A 24131-nucleotide genomic window follows, 5' to 3' on the forward strand; every position below is an offset into this window, starting at 1 on the left:
TACGATTTGGCAACATCCTTCGCTTTTATAGGATTTAAGACACATCATGCCAAGATTATTGGTTGGTCCAAGAACTGACATTGAACTTACATGACCGGATCTAACCTTAAAGTTTCTAAAAGCAAGAAAAACCAAAGCCCAGCATACATATACAGAAACACACATACACCTTACCCTTAGAGCGTGCATGTGCTACAAAAGCTGGGAGAAACACAGCAAAAAAAAGGCTGCAGTTTCAAGTTTCCAGGAATTTGAAACCTGAAGAAGTTTGCACTTGGCAAAGCTACACTAACCTTTCTACCTATCCAAATTTGTACAAAATAAATGTCAAATAGCAGTTAATATAAAAAGTATAGTACTTACTGCTATAATCACCATATCCATAGTAGTTGTTGTAACCAGTGTAGTCATATCCTCCATAACCACCGTAACCTTGGCTGTTATATCCATAGTTGCCATAGCCTTGATTCCAATAGTTACTATATCCCTGGTTCCAGTTTTGACTGGGGCCTGCAGCACATTAATAGGTTCACTAAAGTCAGAAGATCAGCAAAGATCTTTACTTCAGGATAATTAAAAAGTAGAAAAGCTTAAGATAAGAGTAAACTTAGGCTCGAGCTTACCACCACCTCTTCCACGAGCTCTTCCGGCAAATCCTCCTCTCGATCCCCACTGCTGCTGTTGCTGATACTGTTCCTTCGACATAGCTACTTTGATTTCACACTAAAGAGAGAAAAAGTATGTGATTATACTGACTCAAGGAAAAAAAATAACCAGAATAGCCAATACTGTAAAACACACAGTAGGCTGACCTGATACTTTCCTCAAATCAATTCTTCAATTAAACCAATCATCAGTACTTGGAGAAATAACCACTTCTGATAGATCCAAGAAGTATCTGCTTGAATATGTTACTATATTCTATTTGTTGGGTCCTCAGAAAATACCTCCTGGTAAAGTCTAGATAAAAATTCACTTAACAAAAAAAATATTCCCCAAATAAAAGCAAAAAGTCAAAAAATGACTGATAAATAAGAAGCCAGTAAGACATCTTCAAAGCAGAACCACACAAACTGAACGTTTTATAGAAAGTTTAAATGATTAACTCTCAACACCACCTAGTATTATCTACAAGTAACTGCTTAACTTACTTTACTAAGACCAACATTGTGATATTTCTTTTCCATTATCTTCTTCACTGGTTCCTCTTCCTTAAAGGTAATAAAGCAGAATCCACGCCTCTTATTGGTCTTGTTGTCCATGGGGAGCTCTATGGATTCAACCTGATTATTAAAAAAAAAGAGTAAGTTGTAATACCTTAGTTTGCAAGTTTAGTGGGGAAAATGCACACAGAAAACAAGCATTTGGCCCTCAAGCTCTATTCTGCTGTCTCTGTTTACTTTAATCTTTTTAAGCAAGTCTTCATATTAGAATATGCACTCCACCTAAAGTCTTTAAAGCTTTTTATAAAAATACAGCTTCCCAGGGCACTGATATCTATTACTTAATTCAAGGGTCACAAACTCAAATGCCCACTAAGCACAAGCAGAAGGAAACAATCCATTTTTAAAAATTTTGGCCGTGCCACTCAGCATGTGAGATCTTAGTTCTCTGACCAAGAATCAAACTCACGCCCCCTGCACGGCAAGAGCAAACTCTTAACCACTGGACCACCAGGAACATCCCAAAACAGTCAATTTTAAGAGAAATAGAATTAAAGTAACTGTTTGGGAGAATATGGGGGAATGGTGAGAACTGCTAAAAAACTATAAAGAACATTTGAGCTATCAAAGGTAGAAGTTGCTACACTTAAATCTTAGATGGCTGTAACCATGTAAGAAGGCAATCCCAATGTTGCTTGATCTTACAAATACTGAAGAAAAGGTAAATGCCCAGATTTTTGTGGGAAATATTTCAGCTCTTAAATACTAACAACAAAACAAGCAACATGTCTGTCTGAATCATACCAAGGATGTCTGCCGGCTGTATCTGGGTCTAAAGACTCAAGTTTCTCAGCTTTAAATCATTAATTCACAGACAGAATCTAAGTCTGCAATTAGCTTCATAAAATCTGCCATATACATGTGCCTAAATTGAGCAGGCACTGTGCCACATTTTCAGTTTCTTTCCTTCCTCTTCTCAGCTGAAGCGCCTCCTTGCACATCTCAGGTGACCCAACCTTGACTTCCTCATTTAGTTCTACTCCTTCTACTAGTCCAGTAGATTTCAAAATAAGAACATCTACTTTAAGGCCTTTGTGTACAGCGTGCCTGGGACGCTGCACAACTGCTCAATAAACTAGAACAGGCAATCTTCTAACCTTCAAAGATACTGCTCCGAAAATACTACTAATAAAGTATTTATACCATCCTGATTTCAAAACAAATCACATCATCTGTCCAAACTTCAAAACAATTTTGGAAAACCCAGTGAGAAATCTATAATCTGACAACTGTATCTATACTAAATTTGACAAAAAAGCAAAAAAAAAAAAAAGGGGGGGGTCAAAATATTATCACATACCTCACCAAAACCACCAAAGTACTCCCTTATTTTCTCTTCAGGTGTATCTGGAGAAAGGCCACCAACAAAAATTTTTTTAACAGGCTCTTTTGTTTTCATGGCTTTGGCCCTCTTAGGATCAATCACCTTCCCATTCAATTTATGTTCTTTCTGATCCATGACCTAAGGAAATTGAAGTTTTTTATTTGAAGGATGTGTATCTTAACTAAAGTTCAGAGATTATTAACGTACTTAAGAATAACTATAGTTAAATAAATATAGCTAATGCCAGACATACGTTGACCAGCTCACAGTTAAGTGTCCAGTTGTGGTGATGTGACATCTGCTAACATATACTAGTGTTTAAACCTCAAGGTCAGTTAAGAATGAGAAGGGTTAATCAATTACCAGAAAATCATCATGCCTTTATCAGCACTATAAGCATGACTGCTACTTCCCTGTAGCCTAAAAACTGAAATGTAAAATGATTCAGTCGAGTTTCCTGCCTACAGATTTCAACATCTGTACTTCTGTGAACATGTCACAGCACGTCTTTCCAATCAAGCATCTTTAAAGGTTTTTAAATTTAATTTTAATGGAGTAGAGCCCGGCACATGAAGTATTCAGTAAACAATTCTTCAATCTGATTCTTAAAATGCATTGGCAAAAGCCGTTATCTTTTCCTTCACATAAGCACAAAGAGGGAAATCACAAATAACAGGCATATTAATTTTATCAAACTACTCACATATTTTATTATTAACTGATTAGAACACATAGCACACTACCTTATCTACACTCTCCGACTCTTTAAATAGCACAAAGCCAAAACCCCTTGATCGCCCTGTGATAGGATCTAACTTCAGAGTGCAGTCTACGACTTCACCAAATTTGGAGAAGTAGTCCTTCAGATCTTTCTTTGTAGTGTCCCAGCTAAGGCCTCCTATAAACATTTTCCTGTAAAGACAAAAAGCAATATTAAAATGCTAAAAGTTTTTGATTTTGCCTTAAGTATCCACATCAATAATACACTTTCCCCAAACTGCACCAATTTACTGGGCAGTATATTAAAATGTCACTCTTCCTACATAACCACATATCAAGACCACCCTATTACAGTTTTGGAGAGTTGTTTATCACTACTGCGCCTGCATAATTAATTACAAGATAGTGAGCAAGCAGCAGATTCTTTTGACTTATCAAAAAGATAAGTGCATCCCCAAGGTAAAAAGAGTGTATACCGTCTTTCTTAAATTACAACACTGGTAATAGCAAAATACAGAATTTCACCTTGAAATTTCTCTTCCAAATCTTTATTAAAGTTATAAAAAGGCTATGCAGTTCCCGCTAATGCCAGCAGCTACCATGTGCTTACGCTGAAGTTTTCTTTTCTAACAGTTCTCTCATTAGTAAAACTTAGCACAAAAAAATGAGAAAGTCTCACAATAAGTTGTAAACCAAGTTTTTGGATGTGCTAAGAATCCTTAATAAAGGCAAAAGTAATCACATAAGCAATTTAATGAACAAAAAGAATTATCCAGTGAAGCAAAACTCACTAATTAACCTAGATGATTTATTTTCCAGTAGAACCTCAGTTAACCAGCATAAGATATTAAATCTTTAAAATGCTACAAGTGACAGGCGGTAACTGGAAACCACCAAGACACTTTAAATCCAATCTACACACCCCCCCCAAAAGAAAATTTAACATGAAATCCTATTTTTATTATAGCAAATGTCATAAAACTCAGATCTGGTAGCTCTGTGAGCCCTCTGACTTCTGCCCTCTTTACCCACTCCCACGAAAGAGAGAACATTACCTCCTACCCTTTGAAGAGACTGAAGATTGTTACTTTAAGGGTAAACTGTCAGAATTTGTTATGTGAGGACTAAACACCAATTTCAACTTGGGAATAAAACCATGCTTGGTCAATGACTTCTATCTTTGTAACTGCAGTGGTAGGGGCAGCGGGGGAATGTGGTGCTAACTTTCAGCTCTGGAAAGAAATTAAAGCAAGAACATCTCCATTTTGTGGGCTTCTTAGAATTCTGCCACTAAAATCAATTCTTTCAACAAAAGGACAAAGTCTTATCTCTAGAATAAGATCCTGCTTCAGCTTAACCTAAAAATGCCAGATTAACTGAGGTGTTACTGATCTTACTATTTTATCAGTCTTGTTCTTACTTCTAATGATAAATTTAACACAAAAGAAGTCATTTTTAGGCATACAGTGTGCTTCCCTTTTAAGTTAGGGTTTCAACTTGCACCTGTATTCTAGAATTGGACTATTTATATGCTTAACATTCAGAATTCTAATAAAATTTCCACACTCTAAGTAACTTTTATTAACCCTTTTTGTATTTTATAATCAAAGGAGTATAACACAACACTCATAATGTACAGGTATTTTTAATGTTTATGGCTAATTCCATAGGGAAAAAGTTGAAGTATTTTCAATGACATTTTCTTTCATATCCGGTGAAATAATATACAGTCCAAGTTACTTAAATTGCTTTAAGCACTTTTATTTTTAACCTAAAGATCCAGAGTACGTACCTTCATAGATGAAAGTACATTATCAACATTTACTCTTTCAAGGTGAAGAGGACACTGCTATCTTTTTCATGAGAAAGACTATAAGGCAATGACCTCTTACTCCAATATTCATGGGATGTTCTTGATACAAACAATTTCAACTATGTTAAAATTCAACTATTAAATTACTACTTTTGTATTACAGAAACTTTCCATCAATAATTTAAGTTAGAAATTATTTCAACCTGAAGAGAATAATTAAAGAAGCCTTTCTTAAAAAACTAAAATTGAAAAGCAAGAAAACCCTGTGGCTGTCTGGCCTATTCCTCAGATACTGAGACAAAACTAGTTTTGAGTTTATTTACCCAAGGCAATATTTACCCAAGGCAGTGTTTTTATTGAGTTGTGTCCTCAATTTAAAATTAATAAAAAAATTATAAAGAAATAAATTATAACACCAAGAATGAGGCACATTCTATTATTCACAAACCCCAAACTTTTTGTCAACATTAGAAATCAGTTTTCTTAAATACTACATAAGCATACTTATTCATCAATTGGCCCATTAAGTGTTCTCTCGAGAAACTCTGCACATTTAGTCCTGAGGATCAAAAAATAGTTAAATGTGCCTACCTTAAGAGTTAAAAGGTCACTGAAGAGGCTATCCTTCTTAAACTAATAGTCAAATCCTATTTATCCAGAACAGCAAATGTCCTAGACAACTGTAACTTATAGATATTCCAGAGAATAATTACTGTTTGTCAAAAAATTAGAGCAAAATATGTAGTAATAAAACTTTAACCATCCAGCACCTTTCGAGAACGAGCCAGCCAGTCCACCTTCCTTCAAGTATTGCCTGTTTTACTAGTCTCTCAATTGTTTAACATTACTCGGAATGCGCCTGGATGGAACGGCAATCCATTACAGTACTCTCGCCTGGAGAATCCCATGGACAGAGGAGGCTGGCAGGCTACAGGCCGTGGGGTCCCAAAGGGTCAGACACGACTGAGCGATTAGCACACTGCTTGATTTTTTTCTTTTCCCCTACAGCATACCGCTCATTCTCTTCTGCTGTAATGATTTTAACACTCTGAGTCAGTCTCCACTGACACCTTATGCCACTTGTAGCATGCCTACAATCTTCTGAACTTATTAATGCATTAAATACACCTTATTTCTTGGCTCTAACTTTCTTAGTTCTAGTTTTCATTTTTGCCAGATTAATCAGCAGCCACTATTCTAAAATGCTCCCTACTCCATTTTTGGGGAAGTTAGTTGGTAACTTGATTTTTTCTAATTTTTGGTAAAGTAACAGTAAACAGCCTCTGACCAAGAGTTTAACTGGCTCTTTTTGAGACAAATTCATTACCATTTTGGCAGCCCCAAAGCACTCTTCTGCTGCTCTAATACGGAAGGCTGCTGCACAAAACTGCTAACCAGACAGGTGGATATACTACAATGAACATACTGTACCAAATCCATCCCATCTTTACTAAATGTAACATATTAAATCCATCCCATTTGTATTCAGTAGACATACCAAAAATATATAACAGCTAAGAAAAAGCCTGTTATCTTAATTCTGGATAAATGGGAACTTATTTTAGCATCTCTATAATATGAGCATTCCCACATGCTCTGAACTCAAATTATGAACTGGTGTAAGACGTCAATTTAAACTATCTATATTTTATTATTACTGTACCTTACTTAAAGCACAATATCTTATCTGTCCAGATTACCTTTGCTGCCTTGAATGCAAAGACTGACTTTCAAGTTACTTATACCCCTGCAATGATATGCAAACATTTTACAATGAAGGAGAGCTGGACTTTCATAAAAATCCTGAACAGTCAAGTTAAAACTACAGCACAGGACTTGTTCACGTAACAAAACTGGGTCCCTAATACTTCAAGTTTAAAATCTGATTCTTACCTGTAAGTGAATCAATAATCCCCACTGAAGTGCAGAACTTCATCTACAGTATCAACAAAGTTTAATTTTTTAATCCTATCTATAAAATTATTTAGCAACCCAGAGGCAATACAGTACACAACTTAAAACACCTACTGAACAATTAAAATATCTCTGCCTTATAGATACTGACATTATACCACACTACAATATTAAATGACAAGCACTGCAGATAACTCTCCAAAAGAGACTTGAGGGTGTTTTGTGGGACATTCTCTTCTAGAGGAAGTAAATTTAGAGGCAGTGAGCCAAGCTACTTGGGGTTTAAATCCTTCCTTCAGAACTTACTAAACGCTTACATCAGCTACCTGCAATAGGATTGAAATGGCACAGAACATGGTCTGACACCCTCTAAGTGCTCAATAAAAACGAATTACTATTTAGAAGGGTAGAACACAAACTAAATTATTAAATATTTTTTTCATTTATTCAATGACTTGAACTTTTTTAATCTGCATGAGCTAATTAAAGTTTTCAACATTAAAGGGGTATAGGCCAGGATGAGTTTTATACAAATGGATCTTAAAAGATCATTTTTAATGCTGAAGACTTAGCCTCAAAACTTATATATCCCATATAAAAAACACAGACAGGAAATTAGGTTGTCTGAGACTCTTAAATAAAATGTAGTTCCAAATTCACACTAATGACTTGTTTGTACTCTACATAAATGCCAGTAACTTTAGTAAGGAAGAATTTCTAAATATAAAGAGCAATATGTAAGGAGCACTACTGGCTGGTGGAAGCTGTTCTGTTTCTTCCCATCTAAGAACTTTATTTTCAATACAACTGAGGCCTCTAGGTTTAAACACTCCAAACTCAATAGTATCTTTTATATAAAGATACTTCCCCTAACAAGGCTTTACTGTCAAATACCCTATTCAAAGTAATACAATTATCATTACACTTCTTTCCAATTTTGGAAAAGGGCAAAGAAAGTTCTCTTTTAAAACTTCTCAACAACTTATAATCTTCCATATGTAGTTTCATAACAAATTCTGACAGTTTAAAACCTACAACAGAATGTCAAACTGATAATACATTTCAAGTATGTAACATGACTGGCTAAGTACTGTAACCTTTTAAAGTAATGTCACTCAAGCATAAATACTATTCCTTATTTAAATAAAATCTCTGGTATTTTATCATTGTCTTTACAATCCTAAAATATTAAAAGTTATTGATAGTAAGAATCTCACCAATAGATAAAAAAATGAATTATTTTTCCTTATAAAATACAGATTTAGTTTAAAATTAAGTCAGCAGTTACATAAAACAGGGAGGGGTTCATTTTGTGCAACTAGACATCACATGGTATCATTTTAGAATCTGTATTAAAAAAAATACCCCTGGAAATGGCTTGACAAACTTTTAGCAAGACAAAAAAAAAAAAATTCTTTTAGCTAATGTATCAGATCTTATTTCTTCATACTTTGAATGAACCTAAATGACTAAAAAAGACAACTGAGTTGAAATGTAATAGCTACTAAACATGAGGATTTTTGAACAAACTTTAAATGTTTAACCCAAAATTTCCCCTTGTGATTTCATTCCCAAGCAAGAATGACATCTTGTATTTTTGCTTTTAAAATAAACTCTCAATCAACTTTATAAGATAAACACTCTTCTACCTAGAGGTTAAGATTCTGGTTAACTGAGATTACTACACGTTCACAATTCTTTATCATAAACACTAAATTCATCAAGTGATTTTCACCTTTCTTGATGGAACTTCAGAATCTTGCAATGCTTTAAAATCATATTACTTAATATGTAAGATTCATTCCATTACATTGTTGATTCTTTTTGAGTATACTGGCTGACAATTTCATCTCTTTCTCATGAGACTTGGGAGAGGGAGACAGAGCTGGGTTTCCCGACTATTTGGGTTTTGTGATAGCTTCAAGTCTAGAAAAGCAGGAGCTTACAGAACATGACCCAATACTTAAAACTATCACCTTGATTATTGGCCAAACACTGCCAGTAATATGAGTCTCCCAATCCACCCCCAAAGAGTCTTAAATGTCTAGCTCCAATGTACAATATAATACTCCAGAAACTAAAACATGCTTACCTTTACTCCACAGGAGTAAACCACTGGCAGTATCAACTATTAAGGCACAGGATAAATACACACAAGCTATGAAAGCAGGCTATGTAGTCAATCTTCCTGTGGTGAGCAGTGTTTCCATCACACAGATCAGCAAACCAAGTAACAAACATGTTATATTACCTGAGACCACACTGTTGGAAGTGAAGTAACAGAAACAGATTCCACGCTTCCAGCATCCAGTTCAGTGCCCTATCTACTAAAACGTTGAAGCAGAACTAAAGTCAAATAAAACTTCAACTAACAAGTTGTTTCATCACTCCATTTGTGAAACTGCACACACTCAAGGTGCAATTTTAATTCAAATAGGGGAAAAAATTATTTCTATTCCTCTTTAAATGCTCTGAAGCTAAAACTAATCACCCTCAATATTGGCCATGAAATCATACACAATGGTAAATTCAAAACTATTAGGGCACCCTTAGAGAGTACCCTGGTAATGTTTAAAAAAAAAAAAAAAAAACACAGAAAACTCACAGTAAACATACACTTAATTTATAGAAGGGGCTCCAAGTATATTCATCTCAAAAACCACCACTTAAAAACTGCTAGTCAATGATATTCTCCAATTCCAAACCCAAAAGGTCAGGTGATTTTAGTATCCTGTATATTAAAGTAAGAATGTGAAATGAAGAGAATCGAGTACTCCTTCCTTACATGTTCATCATCTTAAGATCTGGGGGCATCCATTTCTGCAATTTTAGCCCTGAAAAGCTGTCAAAGGTTCCAAAGAATGCTAAAATTCAGTCTACTCAGGGTCTCAACTTCATAGTAAATCCAACGTACTGAATCAAAGGCCAGTCAATCTGGCGTGAGACTACTTTATCTAAAAGTTAACTGTTCTACAAAGCAATGTTCAAGATGCCCCAGAGGCACCAGGATATAGAGTATAACCTCAAATACTTAAAACAAAAACTTGTTAGGTAGACCCATTTCTTAAAAATTAGATGGGTGACAACCTATACCACATTTAATTTACAATATTCTCAAACAGGAAGAAATCATACTTAACTTTATACACTAATAGTTACAGTACTAGATCAATCGTCCTATTACTAGGAAAGTATCGCTGTACTTTGGCTGATAGACGAATGAGGGATTATTCTGCTTCTTGTCTAATCCAATGAAGGTAAGTCAATGCACCTACCCTGCAAAACTGTCTGAAGGTTAACACAGTATTATTACAGGTCCCCATGAATCATTAGAATGTAAAAACTTTGTCTCCAGGTAGCTTGCTATACATGGGATGCATTATTTTACCAGACCCTAAGTAATTTTAGAGTATCTAAAAGGATTGTGGCCCTATGGAGGAGTAGTAAGTCCACACCAAATTGGGAAACCCCAGTGTAGTAGTTTCTAAGTAAAAACTTGGGATGTTAACGTTGGAAAAATTAAAATGAGGTGAACTCAGGAAGGCATTTTACTAAGGAAATACTCTAAACATCCACAGTAAATTGTGGAAACCCTTTATTCCACTAGAGGTTTAACAAGCATGCCCTCCTCAAAATACCTGTTTATTCTTGTATTAAAAATAAACAACACTTCAGTCTACAATAATTTAAAATACTTTAAAGATGAAATTGTAATCACTTTAGTCTCATTAGAATTGTAAAAAGAAACATACAAAAAGATATGTTCAAGAAATTAAATTTAGATAATTTTGTCTCTAGTAATCACTATTTCACTATTATGAAACTTTTCCCCAGTTTTCCTCAAATTGGGACACAGAGAACAGCCCATAGGGCGGCAAGTGCAGACACCAAAAAGATTAGAAATCTTGAGGGATTTTTGTGTGTGTAAAAAACAGTATGTATAAAGCATGAGGCTAACTGATGAGACAGTAATTTTTTTTTAAGTCATATTATTAGACTTCAAAAATGAAAATATTTGTTAAATGTACAAAGTAAATTTCATAACCTAAAATTGTTAGCTGTAAATACTCAATTGTCCAATTTTCCTGAGATCACTCAAAAAACTTGCAAAGATATAGTATTAGGTAACAGAACACAAAAGTTATCGCAAAGTCAAAAAAACAATCAACCTTTATACCTAAGTGTATGGTCCTTTCAAATTACTGAAAATAATTGCTTACATAAGATGAAATAAGTAATGGAGCAGTCAAGTACAGTTATAATTTATACTTAGTTTGCCACTATTACCTAGAAATGAAATTCAACTATCAAAGGGGCAAACAGATGAATTTCCATCAAAAAACTTTTATTCAGTATGTCAAACTTCATCTCCAATATAAAACTGGACAGATTTCAGTGAAAGAAAATAACAGTAATAAGCTCCTGTAAGATTTAAATGTTATCCCAAGTGGGCTCTTAGAATGTAGTTTCTACAGCTTTAAGTCAACTACCTGCAATTTACCTGCCCTCTATACACCAGTGGTGGTAAATACAAACTCTTAGAAAACTCAAATATAACCTGAAGGCTGAAATAGTGACATTTGGAGGAAGGGAGGGATAAAAAGAACAATAATCTACCAGACTTCCAAAAAGTCATGCAATTGTGAATACATGTAAACCAACTGTAATTAACATTCCAGCCAAATCACACTGAACATCTAAAAATCTGATTTAGGCTGTAGTGGAAAGCCCCATCAGTATGATCTAACATTAATGTGCAATTCTTATTAAATTTGTGTTTACAAATATATTTGGAGATTTTTTTAAAAACTTCATTTTTGCATACATATACACAATACTATTTTAAAAATGGTTTTGACATCTCCAGTATACTTCAGTATAACATGCAATATATTTTAAACACACAATACTTCGTATCAGATAACCTTCACACATAGCATTAAAGTTAGAATAACAAAGAAATTTTGTCTTAACAAAAACAAATCAACTTTAAATTTACTTTTTCTTGCTCACATAGAAAACATCATTACTAATTATATTAAGCTTTAATTGGCCAAACCACAAATACATGCATTACCACAGACCAAAATCCATGTAATGGCATCAATTTTGCCCAAAGATCACACACGATGCCTAAAAGGCTTTATATCCCAGGTAAAAAATATCCTACTGTACTAAAGTCTAGAATTTCCTGGGAATCAATGGGCAACTAACCAATTCACAGCCTCCACATGTTATGACTACTGAAACCTTTATAATACAGAAATAAAATGTAAAAGTTTTACCATTCTTCCCGCTGTGCCGTCGCTGCTTCAGAGTGTCGTGGGGAGGAGTTTGAATGGCTAGGGAATTAACAACCGGTACAGCAACCAATCAAAATTCTAGTTTTAGTGTTTGACATGTTAGGGTTAAAAACTTTAATTCATTTACACTCTAGTTCAATAGTAGATTAACTACAAAGGCAGCTGCTTTGTGATTTGAAAATTCAGAACAGAAAGCCTGCCCCAAACAGTAAGTTAAACAATTAATCATTTGGCTGCCTCTGTCCAAAGAACAGAATTCAGGAAAAAACCAAAAAGTTAAAGGCTTAAGTTTCCAAACATTTAACATATCCCTTTCTTAAACTAAGTCGTACATAATTCAAGATAAATGAAGTATCCCCATCCCACCTCTACTCTCCCAAAGCCAGTAATCAGCAAAACAGCCCCACACAAGTCTGCCTCGGCTGAGAATATTAAATCCTGTATCCAAAGGGCTTATCTCTCCCGCTGCAAAGCTTGTGCTTTTTCCCAATAAAGGAAACCGTGTTTTCTAATATTGGGTTAAAGCGACATTTTACTGTTTTTACCTTCTACCAACACCTTTCTCCTTGTTACAGTGGAAAAAAGTTCACAGACACACCCCGCCCCCGCCCCAACTACAAAAAGTAATGGAAGCGTTAACCCAAGATGAGCGATCAGTAACGGGAGTAAGAAAACTCAAGCAAGAACCTCGATTTAGTCCCTCCTGCTAACTCCTGTATTATGCTCCCGGCTCCCAAACGCTGCGTTCTAATAAAATACTATGCAGCTTTAAGTAATACACACAATGTATTCCAAATGGAGAAAACAACTTACTACTTAACCTGCAAAAAAAAAAAAAAAAGCCACAGCACAATACAGGATTTGTTCGTTTTATGAAAGAAGGCTGGTGGGCCTCCTTTAACTTAAGTGGGAGAGAGCGGGAAGGAGAAATCAAGAGAGACCAAAAAAAGGATCCCGGGCACAGGGTGGGTTGTAAAAACTGAAAACCGCCCAGAAGAAGTAAGGTAAGAGTACGATCTGTACCAACAGTCGGGGAATCCAATAGCCGAGGGCGCGAAAAAGGTGCGCGGTTAGAATAACTCTGCGGGATGGGGGAAGGGCAGTCTGCAAGCCGGAGGTAGAACAGCTCCAGTCAAGCGCAGGCCCGCCGACCAGGAACTTCAGGAAAGCCCTGGCAGCAAAACCAACGTACCAACAGGCGATCGGGCAATTTCACCGGGCCCAGTGGGTTCCGTAAAGCTGAAAAGTAGGGACTATGTGAGCAAGCCGTTGGGCGATGGTGCACAGAGGAAAAAGGCGAAGGTCGAGGCGAAACTTACTCAAAATACTAAAAAAAAAAAAAAAATTCGGCCTGAAGCCGAGACGGGAGAGGAGGAGAGCTGGACAGCCTACAAATTCCCCGAAGCATGTGTTTTGTAAAGAAAAGCATCGTCTCGGGATGCTGCAGTGAGAAGCACCCAATAACCCTGAGGTGTCCAGGCATACAAGCTTTTCCGTCCGATTGCGTTTTTTATACCCAGGACTTTTAAGATAACCGGGCAGCGAGAAGACACCGGGACTAGAAAAAAGGTTATCCCCTCGACAGGCGGGAAAAAATTCCGGCGGCTAAGTGGGTGGGAGGAGACCCGAGGCGAGGGAGGGAAGGAGGGCGGGCCGGGGAGCAGCATGGTGACGGCTAAAGGTGGAAACGTGTTTGATGGGGGAGGGGGCGATTAGCAGGCTGGGGGGAGAAGGAAATGAAAGCCCCGGGGAGACCAGCGTAGAGAAGAGGAGGACAGTGCAAAGAGGCTGCACGGGCGCCTGGAGGGCGGGCGGAGAGCGGGAACGAGGCCTAATGGCGGGGGGGTAGGGAGGGGGAGGGGGGATAGTTGGGCCTGACTATCCCGGGCCGCCCCTTACTCACCCTTCATCCTCCTCGTTCTTACTGGCATCGATCTTCGCCCCCTCCGACTCGGCGCTGCTCCCTTCGGTGCCGCCGGCCGCGGTTCCGCCCCCGGTCCCGGCTCCACTTCCCGCCGCCGCCGCTGCCCCCTGCGCCGCCGCCACCATGGCTCCCTCCTGCTCGCCCGCCGAGCCGCCTACCGCCGTTGTTGCCGCCGCCGCCGCCCCGTCCCCGCCGAACTGCTCCTCCGACATGGTGCTACTGCCTCCGCCGCCGCCGAGACTACACCCTCCGCTGCCGCGAACCGAAACTAGCAGCAAAGTAATCCCCGCCGCCGCCGCCGCGCGCCCGCTCTACCGCGCGAAGCACACAACAAGGCAGAGAAGGCGCGCGTGGCTGCAAAGGCTCCCGCGCCTCTCCCTGGCCTGCCCCCCTCGCCTCCCACTCTCGCGCGGCGCGCACTCCCGCTCTCGCCCGCTGCACTAAAAAAGAATAAGCAGCGGCGGCCGCTCTTGCCTCCTCCTCGCTTTAATGGCGCCGCCGCGGACCACCTAAAATGGCCGACGGAAGAACGGCGCGTCCCGGTCACGTGACGCGCGAGCGCGCCCTTTGCACCTCCCCCGCCCCCTTTACCGCTAGTTTTCTCCTTTCCCCCTCTTCCTCTCCGGTCCCGCCCTCTCGCTCCCTTTTATACCTTCCTCGCACGCGCAGCGTCGCACAGCGTGGGGCCTTTAAAAGGAACCGGAAATGGCGTTCGATAAGACGGCCGCGCGGGGACCATCGAGAACAAGGAGCGCTGTTTCGAAGGCGCGGCTAGAGGGGCCCCTTCCTCCACCCCCGCTTTTCCGAGGGTTCCTGGTCGGCTCTCGCACAGCCCCTCCCGCACAGCCCAGCTGCGGGCGGGAGGCGAGGCGTCGGGCTGGGGTGTGGTAGCACCTCCCGGTAGGCGGCTGTGCCCTGTGCGCCTGCGGATTTGGAGTGGGGGAGGGGAGTCGCGCAGCCGGCGGCTCTTTGGGTGTCCGCGGTGGCCGCCAGGAAAGGGAGTCGGCCCAGAGGTCTCGACCCTGTCCCGCGGGCTCCTGGGGACGCCTGGCTCGGGTTGGCCAGAGCGAGGCGCCCCGGCTGGCCGCGCGCGGGCACGGGCTGCGGCAGCTCCTCCGGCCGCCGTAGTCGCTGGCGACCGGGTGACATTTTGAGGGTTCCCCGGCTGCCCCTGCTTCCCAACCCGTGACGGGCCGGCTGAGGTTGTTGACGATCAGGGCTGCTTTCCTTATAAGATGTACTTTCCAAATAAGATACTTGCTTGCCTGCTTTTCTCCTGAAATTTTTCGCCGGAAGAAGTAGGTAACTACGTATCTTAAGGAACGGGGTGGTTTTTGCTTTGCTGTCGTTGAGGATCCTGAAACCTACCACGATTCTTTGAAAATGCTTGGAGTTGGGAAGTGTGTTAAATCAACCAAGGGTTCATTTAATGTTAATGTTATTTAGCCTTTGTGCTATAGAGAGTATATCGATGCTGTGAGTCATCTTTACAAGGTTTCTCGGTCTGTTGTGGACTAGGGGAGTTTTGTGGTTGTTAAACACCGCTTAGAGTGTTATGCAAGGTAACAGTCAAGTTCTTTAATAGACCTATTAGAAATCCCAAGCGCCTTGACTGGAAGCTGGTTTATTCGGGCTTTGGGATTTGCAGCTTCTTGCAATTACATCTAGAAGAATACGAAGATTTTAGGTACTTCTTTAGTCAACAAGTGATTATTTGCACGTTTAGCGTGTGCCTAGGCACTGGAGAAACGAAGACTAGTGTGAAGTATAGCTAAGAACTCTGGAGAGTTTAAAAAGTTGTTTTCCATTTTGTAATTAAATGAATTCGTATTAACACCATCCAAAACTCTCGAAGACTAAAAACGTCTGTTTTTTTTTTCCTTGATAATTAATCAAGTTAGGAGAAATAGCGTTACAGAATAATTAAAACCCAAGACTATGGATCAATTTCTGAAAACGTCTTAAAAATATAATCTTACTGAACTGTATTAAGTAAGTCATACCCAGGCGATGCCAAGAATGTGCCTCTTTGATCAGGTGGTAGTGACCTGAGGTCTGTCTCCACCTGTCAAAATAGTAGCCAAGGGACTTCCCTGGTGGTTCAGTGGTTAAGACTGCATTTCAGCTGCCTCGGGTGGTGGGGGAGGTGGTGTGGAATTAAATTCCTGGTCAGGGAGCTAAAATCCCAGATGCCCAGGCGTATGGGCCAAAAAATAAAAGTAGCCAAGAAGAAAGTGAGTATTGTGCTCAAACCAAATATTCCAATTTAGAGATGATTAAGAAGATCATCTGAAGGAGGTGTCTTTTGAATCTCTTCTGTCTAAAAGGGAGGATTCTTTTGCTCTTCAGACAGCTTTTCACGTGCCTGCCTTTTAGTAAAAGACTCCCAAAAGGTTTATTTTAATTCACATGTAGCCCTGTAGCTTCTGGACTTCTGGGTGGTTTAGTTGCTAAGTGCTCTCTGACTCTTGTGATCCCATGGACTTCTAGACCGCCAAGCTCCTTTGTCCTTGGGATTCTCCAGGCAAGAATATTGGAGTGGGTTTCCATTCCCTTCTCTAGGAGTTTTGGAGTTATATTAAAAATTCCAGGAAACCTGGGAATGATTTTAAAGCTAACACTTTTACTGTGTGTTATGTGAGTATATATGATGCCTTAGAACTCATATCCCTACATGTGGTCCAGATCTCTGCATCCTATGAACCCACATCCACCCAGCATTCCTCTTAGAAGTCATTTAACTTCAACCCTAGTTCTTTAATGTTCCTTATCTGCCAAGTAAAACTCCTATTTGTCCTTCAAAACTCCAATTAAATGTTTCTACTTCTGTGAATCCTTCCCAGACTACCTGAGGTAGAATTAATCATACATTGTCACAATCTTTATCTTTTCTTCTGTTTTTCTAAATATGTGACTTTACTAGACCTTAAGTTTCTGGAGAGTGAAGATATGTATTCTAAGCATCCTTCCTCTCTTATGCCCATATATACACATAGTAAACTAACTGCCGGTTGAATTATTGAATGACAACTTGTTAGGTTTAGGATCTTGTGGGTAAACTAGATATTCTTCCAGAGACTTAAAAGTCTCTTACTACCATCTCACTGGTTTTTCCAATAGTCATGTATGGATGTGAGAGTTGGACTATAAAGAAAACTGAGCGCCAAAGAATTGATGCTTTTGAACTGGTGTTGGAGAAGACTCTTGAGAGTCCCTTGGACAGCAAGGAGATCCAACCAGTCGATCCTAAAGGAGATTAGTCCTGGGTGGTCATTGATAGGACTGATGTTGAAGCTGAAATTCCAATACTTTGGCCACCTGATGCGAAGAACTGACTCATTGGAAAAGACCTTGATGCTGGGAAAGATTGGGACAGGAGGAGGAGAAGGGGACAACAGAGGATGAGATGGCTGGATGGCATTACCGACTCAATGGACATGGGTTTGAGTGAACTCTGGGAATTGGAGGCCTGGCATGCTGTGGTTCATGGGGTCACAAAGAATTGGACACAGCTGAGCAACTGAACTGAACTGAGCCATCTCACTTAATCTCTGGCATAAAATCACTTCTTCAAACCACTTGCTGACATGAAATTTCTTAAGAGGGAAAACCAAATTTGTATTCCATAGTCACTGGTCAGAGTTTAATGTGTAAGTGGCTGAAGATTGTGTATTGGCAGTATGTTAGATGGATGCCAACCCTTCGGAAAACTGGTACCCCCTCTCCGTGTTGACATCAGAAATTCCATGCCTCAGGAGGTTCCCAGCGTTTCAGATAACACACTGAAATGTTAGAACCTCATTGAATTCAGCATTTATGAAGCAAAACCTGCAGTACTTAAGAAAGGCAGAGTTCATTTGAGATTTTAAACAAACCACTTTTATCCAGAACAGGATATACACACTTAAGTCAAGAAATCACAGTTTTAATCTGCTAAATACACTCTACAGGTTAGGATTCCAGGTTTTCACCGCCCTGGCCCAGGTTCAGTTCCTGGCAGGAAACAGATCCTGCAAGCTGTGTGGCATGGCCAAAAAATTTTTAAAATAAATAAATACACTCTACGAATGGAGTAAGCAAATTTGTGCTCAGAAGTGGAATACACATTCCATCCAACAGCCTAGAATAAACTGTCCAGAAGAAAGTGCAAGAACAACTCGTTTCTTATGCAAGGTACACATAGTTGAGCTTCTTTTGCAACCATGTTAAAACATTTACTCACTGGCAGGACAGCCTCAGGAGGATTTAAGCTTTTTCTTAAAGAATTCGCTTGTGATTTTAGGTGAAGTAACCATTTGCCCAAAAAGTGAACATTCTCAATCATCATTCTTGGTTACCGGAAGCTCTCTTTGCGCTTAGAAAAAATAGAGTCCCTGTCATCGTGAACTGTCAGATTGTAACTTTAGCAAGTCTGTCATAGAGTGTAAGTTATGCTTGACCACAGAGATGTCAGTAGGGTGCCTTTTAATTCAGTTAAAGCCTAGCTCAAAAAAGATTCAAACAATTTAAAAAATTACTTATCCCATATCCAACTGCCTACTTAACTTCTGCACATGGTTGTCCCACAGGCATCTCAAAGTTTAAGTGTACAAAACTGAGCTCACCCTCCCTACAGATCAGCTTCTTTGGTCTTCCTCCTCGTCTTGGTAACTGACGCTTCCACCCATTGGTGTGCTCCTGGCAAAAATCAGGGAATCCTTGATACCGCCCCCACCTTTCATCCTGCATCGCCAATCAGTCACCAACTCCTACCTCCAAAATATGTCTTCATTCATCCAAATGCTTCTTAGAACATTAACGGTGGGTTATTAAAGCTAGATTTATTCACATTCAACCACATAACACATGACCAAGGTACATTTCTGGCACTGGGAATGTAACAGTGACCGAAGCAGACATCTTTGATCTTATGGAACTGACATCTAATGGAAGAGACAAACAATAGGCAAAACGTAGTATAATCTTAGGAAGTATAATCTAGTATAATGATAGGAAGAATTAGCAAGGTACTAGAGACAGAGTAGGGGCATTCCAGGTGGCACAGCAGTAAAGACTCCGCCTGCCAATGCAGGAGATGCAAGAGACCTGGGTTCTATCCCAGTGCGGGGGAAATCCCCTGAAATAGGAAATGGCAAGCCACCACCGTATTCTTGCCTGGAAAACTCCATGGACAGAGGAATCTGGCGGTCTACAGTCTATAGGGTTGCAGAGTCGGACACGACTGAGCAACTAAATATGCACACAGAGATAGGGTATGTATTTTTTTTGGCTTTATTGCAGCATGCAAACTCTCGGTTGCAGCATGTGAGATCTAGTTCCCTGACCAGGGATCAAACCCAGGTTCCCTACATTGGGAGTTCAGAGTCTTAGCCCTCGGACCACCAGGGAATTCCTGCTGTTGTGCTATTTTACATTCAGTGTTCAGAGAAGACCCTTCAGGGAGGTATAGAGCCCTGAAGGAGGTGGGGAAGAAAGTCATACACATGGCTCAGCGAAGACTTTACAAGACAAAGACAAAACTGTGCTGGGCACTTTCAGTGAACAATAGAGGCCATTGTGGATGAACAGAGTGAAGGCAAGAAGGCATAATAGAGCATACCTAAAAGAGACCCAGAAACCAGGTCACCCAGGACTTTGTAAGCTGCAGTAGTTAGCACTTCACTTTCATATCAATGTGATGAGAAACTATAGAAGGGTTTTGAGCAGGGGGAGGATGTGACCTCTCTTAAAGTGGCCAGAAGAATCCAGATAACGATAATCTGGATTCAAGTAATCTAGATCATTCTGGATGTTGTATGGACCATGGAATGGTAGCAGGAAAATGAGTCAGAAGGTGGTTGTCATGAGGGGCCTCTCACCACTATTTCTTCTGATGACAGGCTAATCTCCAAATAAAGTGTTTCTTATGTGTGGTCATATGAGTGCGTTTTTTCCTAGAGTGATGTTTTCTCCAAAGAAAAACATGCTTTGATACAGCAAAGGATCATTGCAAATAAAACCAAGAATTGGGTTAATAACATTTCCCATAAAGAATAAGATGAACATTTTCATTAAATTCAGTAGTTTTTCCTCTTTTCCCTGCCCCTTTCTGAAGCCCTGGGGTGAAATTTTGGTTAACTGCTGTGGATAGGATTTATCCAGACTTGGACTGAGTTCTGGCATCTTGGATCCTCCAGACGTCTTTCTTTTCCTAGGCTGAAGCCAAATAATAGCAGGTTTTGCTTCATAAACTACCTGTAAGTTTCTTTTAACTAATTTTATGGTTGTCCTACTTAGATTTTTTTTTTTTTTTTTTTGGTCATGCTGCTCAGCATGTGGGATCTTAGTTCCCTGACTAGGGATCAAACCCAAGCCCCCCTGCATTGGAAGCTTGGAGTCTTAACCACTGGATCACCAGGGAAGAGCCTTCTTTGGTTTTTAGCAGCTACAGTTCAAGGGAATAATTCTTGAAAGAGAATATAGTATAGACAAGTTGGGGTTTCAGGTTAGGGTTCAACAAACAAATATTGAAAGCCTCAAAGGTTTAGGAATGAGTTTCTTGTCCTGGGGCTGTTTGGAGCCAGGCCTTTATTGCAGTGTCTCTGAGTTATTTGATACGCCTCATCCTGTACCAGCTGCCTGAGAACAATCACCTCCTTACACCAGATTTGGGAGTTCTCAGGTGCTCAGACTCAAGGTTCTTGTTCAATAGCTAAGTCGTGTCTGACTTGGCAACCCCAGGGACAGCACCATGCCAGGCTTCCCTGTCCTTTACTATCTCCCAGAGTTTGCTCAGACTCATTACCATCGAGTCGGTGATGCCATCTAGCCACCTCATTCTCTTGTCGCCCCCTTCTCCTGCTCTCAATCTCTCCTGGCATCAGGGTCTTTTCCAATGTCAGCTCTTCACATCCAGTGGCTAAAGTACTGGAGCTTCAGCTTCAGCATCAGTCCTTCCAATGAATATTCAGGGTTGATTTCCTTTAGGATAGACTGGCTTGTGCTTCATCAAGCCCAACATTTTGCATGAGGTACTCTGCATACGAGTTAAATAAGCAGAGTGACAATATACAACCTTGATGTACTCCTTTGGCGATTTGGAACCAGTCTGTTGTTCCATGTAGAGTTCTGTTTCTTCTTGAACTGCATACAGGTTTCTCAGGAGGCAGGTAAGCTGGCCTGTTACTCGCATCTTTTGAAGTATTTTCCAGTTTGTTGTGATCCACACAGTCGAAGGCTTTGGTGTAGTCAATAAAGGAAAAGTAGGTATTTTTATGAAACTCTTGCTTTTTTGTTGAACCAATGGATGTTGACAATTTGATCTCTGCTTCCTCTGCCTTTTCTAAATCCAGCTTGAACATCTGGAAGTTCACAGTTCATGTCCTGTTGAAGCCTGGCTTGGAGAATTTTGAGCATTTGCTAGTGTGTGAGATGAATGCAATTGTGCACTAGTTTGAACATTCTTTGGCATTGCCTTTCTTTGGGATTGGAATGAAAACTGACCTTTTTTTTTTTTTTAGTTTTGCAGTTTATTTATTGAAACCTCATACATACATTGCTTGGATGAAGAATTCTAAAACCACGTTTTTCCAAAAAAAGTTTTTATCCCATATCATGGAATAATGAATATACCAATGGAATACATAAGTCACTCAATTTGCTTCTCAATGTGTTAAACAGAGAATTATTTGCTCATTTGGTAAACATTACCTCATCCGCTTCTTCACCTTCATCATAATCATCGGCATCATCTTCAATAGCTTCTCCAGTAAAGTATAACACTGATCTTGGGATTATACACTCACGTAAAAAGTGACCAATTTCAAAGTCTGAAGTGAGGATAGCTTCAAAGTCATCGTTTAGATCTCCACTCTCAGAAACCTCAGGAGGGGCAAAAAAAATTAAAGAGTCATTAGAAACTGTTTTGGTCACAGTACAAACCGTCCCATGTCCCTTGTGTTTCTACTGCTTCTTAATCATTTTCAAAGTGACATTCTTCCCTTTTTTCCAATCTATCTGGCACCCTGTACAACCCATAATTTCTAGTCCATCAAAAGAAAAGGGATCAGAATCATCTGGTTCTGACCTCATCCTATACGTCTTTATCAGCACTTCATTTGTGAAATATTCATTGGGTTCAAAGTGAAATTCTAAGACAAAACTCATAGGTTGACCAGCATCTGACAACTTCACTTTAATATCTTCCAAGTGCTTCAGAATAGGTTCATCATGTTCCTGAACCATATCACTGAGCAAGTAAACATTCTTAAAAATGGTCAACCAAAACTCAGGAATTCCCTTGGGATCTTTTTCTTCATCCTTTTTTTCATCTTCAATCTTGGCCTTTTCTTTTAGCTCCTCCGAAATTTCATCTTCCTCATCTGGTTTCCATTCACCTTCTTCTGTAGGTTCATAAATGGCATTAATGATCTCAAATCACTTATCAAACAGAGGCTCATAAAGAACTGCATACTTTCTTTCAAGATCATGAACTTCCTCATAGAATTTGGCTTCTACCTGTGCACATTTAACTTGAAGGTTTTTGAGAGCATTCACTCATCTTTTAACTATCCTAGGCAAGCTTTCAGTGTATCTTGGTGTTTCTACCAGACCATCAAGTCTCTCTTGAAGGGCGGCAAGAATCTGAGGATTTTGCATCATCTGAACAGTCAGCTGACACGCTTTGATTTTTGTTTCTTCACCAGTTTCTTCTTCAACATCATACAAATCTTGATCAAGTTCAGACTGTTCTTTGTTGTCGATGTCTGCCATGTTGTACAAATGCCAGATATCTCCGGGTCCTGCCTTGCTGCATCCGGACGGCGAGCTATCCTTAGTTCCCTACCATGTCGGGGCCTCAAAACACCTTTTCTAATCGTGTGGCCACTGCTAAGTTTTCCAAATTTGCTGGCATATTGAGTGCAGCACTTTCACAGCATCATCTTTTAGGATTTTAAATAGCTCAACTGGAATTCCATCACCTCCACTAGCTTTGTTCGTAGTGATGCTTCCTAAGGCCCACTTAACTTTGCATTACAGGATGTCTGACCCTATGTGAGTGATAACATCATCATGGTTATCTGGGTCATGAAGATCTTTTTTGTATAGTTCTTCTGTGTACTCTTGTCACCTCTTCTTAGTCTCTTGTGCTTCTGTCCTAGATCTGAATTAGGAAAAGAGTACGTCAAGGCTGTATATTGTCACCCTGCTTATTTAACTTATATTCAGAGTACATCATGAGAAGTGCTGGGCTGGAGGAAGCACAAGCTGGAATCAAGATGCTGGGAGAAATATTAATAACCTGAGATAGGCAGATGACACCATCCTTATAGCAGAAAGTAAAGAAGAACTAAAGAGCCTCTTAATGAAAGTGAAAGAGGAGAGTGAAAAAGTTGGCTTAAAACTCAACATTCAGAAAACTAAGATCAGGGCATCTGGTCCCATCACTTCATGGCAAATAGATGGGGAAACAATGGAAACAGAGACTCTTTTCTTGAACTCCAAAATCACTGCAAATGGTGACTGCAGCCATGAAATTAAAAGATGCTTGCTCCTTGGAAAATCAGCTATGACCAACCTAGACAACATATTAAAAAGCAGAGACACTACTTTGTCAATAAGGGTACGTCTAGTCAAAGCTATGGTTTTTCCAGTAGTCGTGTATGAATGTGAGAGTTGGACTATAAAGAAAGCTGAGTGCTGAAGAATTGATGCTTTTCAACTGTGGTGTTGGAGAAGACTCCTAAGAATCTCTTGGACTGCAGAGAGATCCAACCAGTCAATTGTAAAGGAAATCAGTCCTGGATATTCATTGGAAGGACTGATGCTGAAGCTGAAACTCCAATCCTTTGGCCACCTGATGGGAAAAGCTGACTCCTTGGAAAAGACCCTGATGCTGGGAAAGATTGAAGATGGGAGGAGAAGGGGACCG

At 39.8% G+C, this 24131-nt stretch overlaps 1 protein-coding gene and 1 pseudogene across 6 annotated transcripts in view; both read right to left on the bottom strand.

Moving 5' to 3' along the window:
* The window catches only part of HNRNPD (heterogeneous nuclear ribonucleoprotein D), a 17413-nt gene extending 2687 nt beyond the window's left edge, over positions 1 to 14726 (bottom strand). For 2 of the 6 annotated variants that reach the window (XR_011145070.1, XM_068974897.1), the window contains exons 1-7: positions 14201 to 14726; positions 12280 to 12336; positions 3291 to 3459; positions 2524 to 2685; positions 1152 to 1283; positions 624 to 723; positions 364 to 510 (exon numbers count right to left, since the gene is read on the bottom strand). Coding sequence is in view for 4 of the 6 variants with exons in the window: in XM_068974897.1 (XP_068830998.1) it covers positions 364 to 510; positions 624 to 723; positions 1152 to 1283; positions 2524 to 2685; positions 3291 to 3459; positions 12280 to 12336; positions 14201 to 14433 (1000 nt within the window). In the remaining 2 variants the exon portion in view is untranslated. The remainder of the gene's footprint in view (positions 1 to 363; positions 511 to 623; positions 724 to 1151; positions 1284 to 2523; positions 2686 to 3290; positions 3460 to 12279; positions 12337 to 14200) is intronic. The other 4 variants (XR_011145071.1, XM_068974900.1, XM_068974898.1 and 1 more) reach the window with 3 other exon arrangements.
* A 7166-nt stretch (positions 14727 to 21892) lies between these two features.
* LOC138081869 (nucleosome assembly protein 1-like 1) lies at positions 21893 to 22987 on the bottom strand (annotated as a pseudogene).
* Positions 22988 to 24131: the final 1144 nt, after the last annotated feature.

Source organism: Capricornis sumatraensis, chromosome 7 (assembly GCF_032405125.1).
Source record: "Capricornis sumatraensis isolate serow.1 chromosome 7, serow.2, whole genome shotgun sequence".
NCBI lineage: Eukaryota > Metazoa > Chordata > Mammalia > Artiodactyla > Bovidae > Capricornis > Capricornis sumatraensis.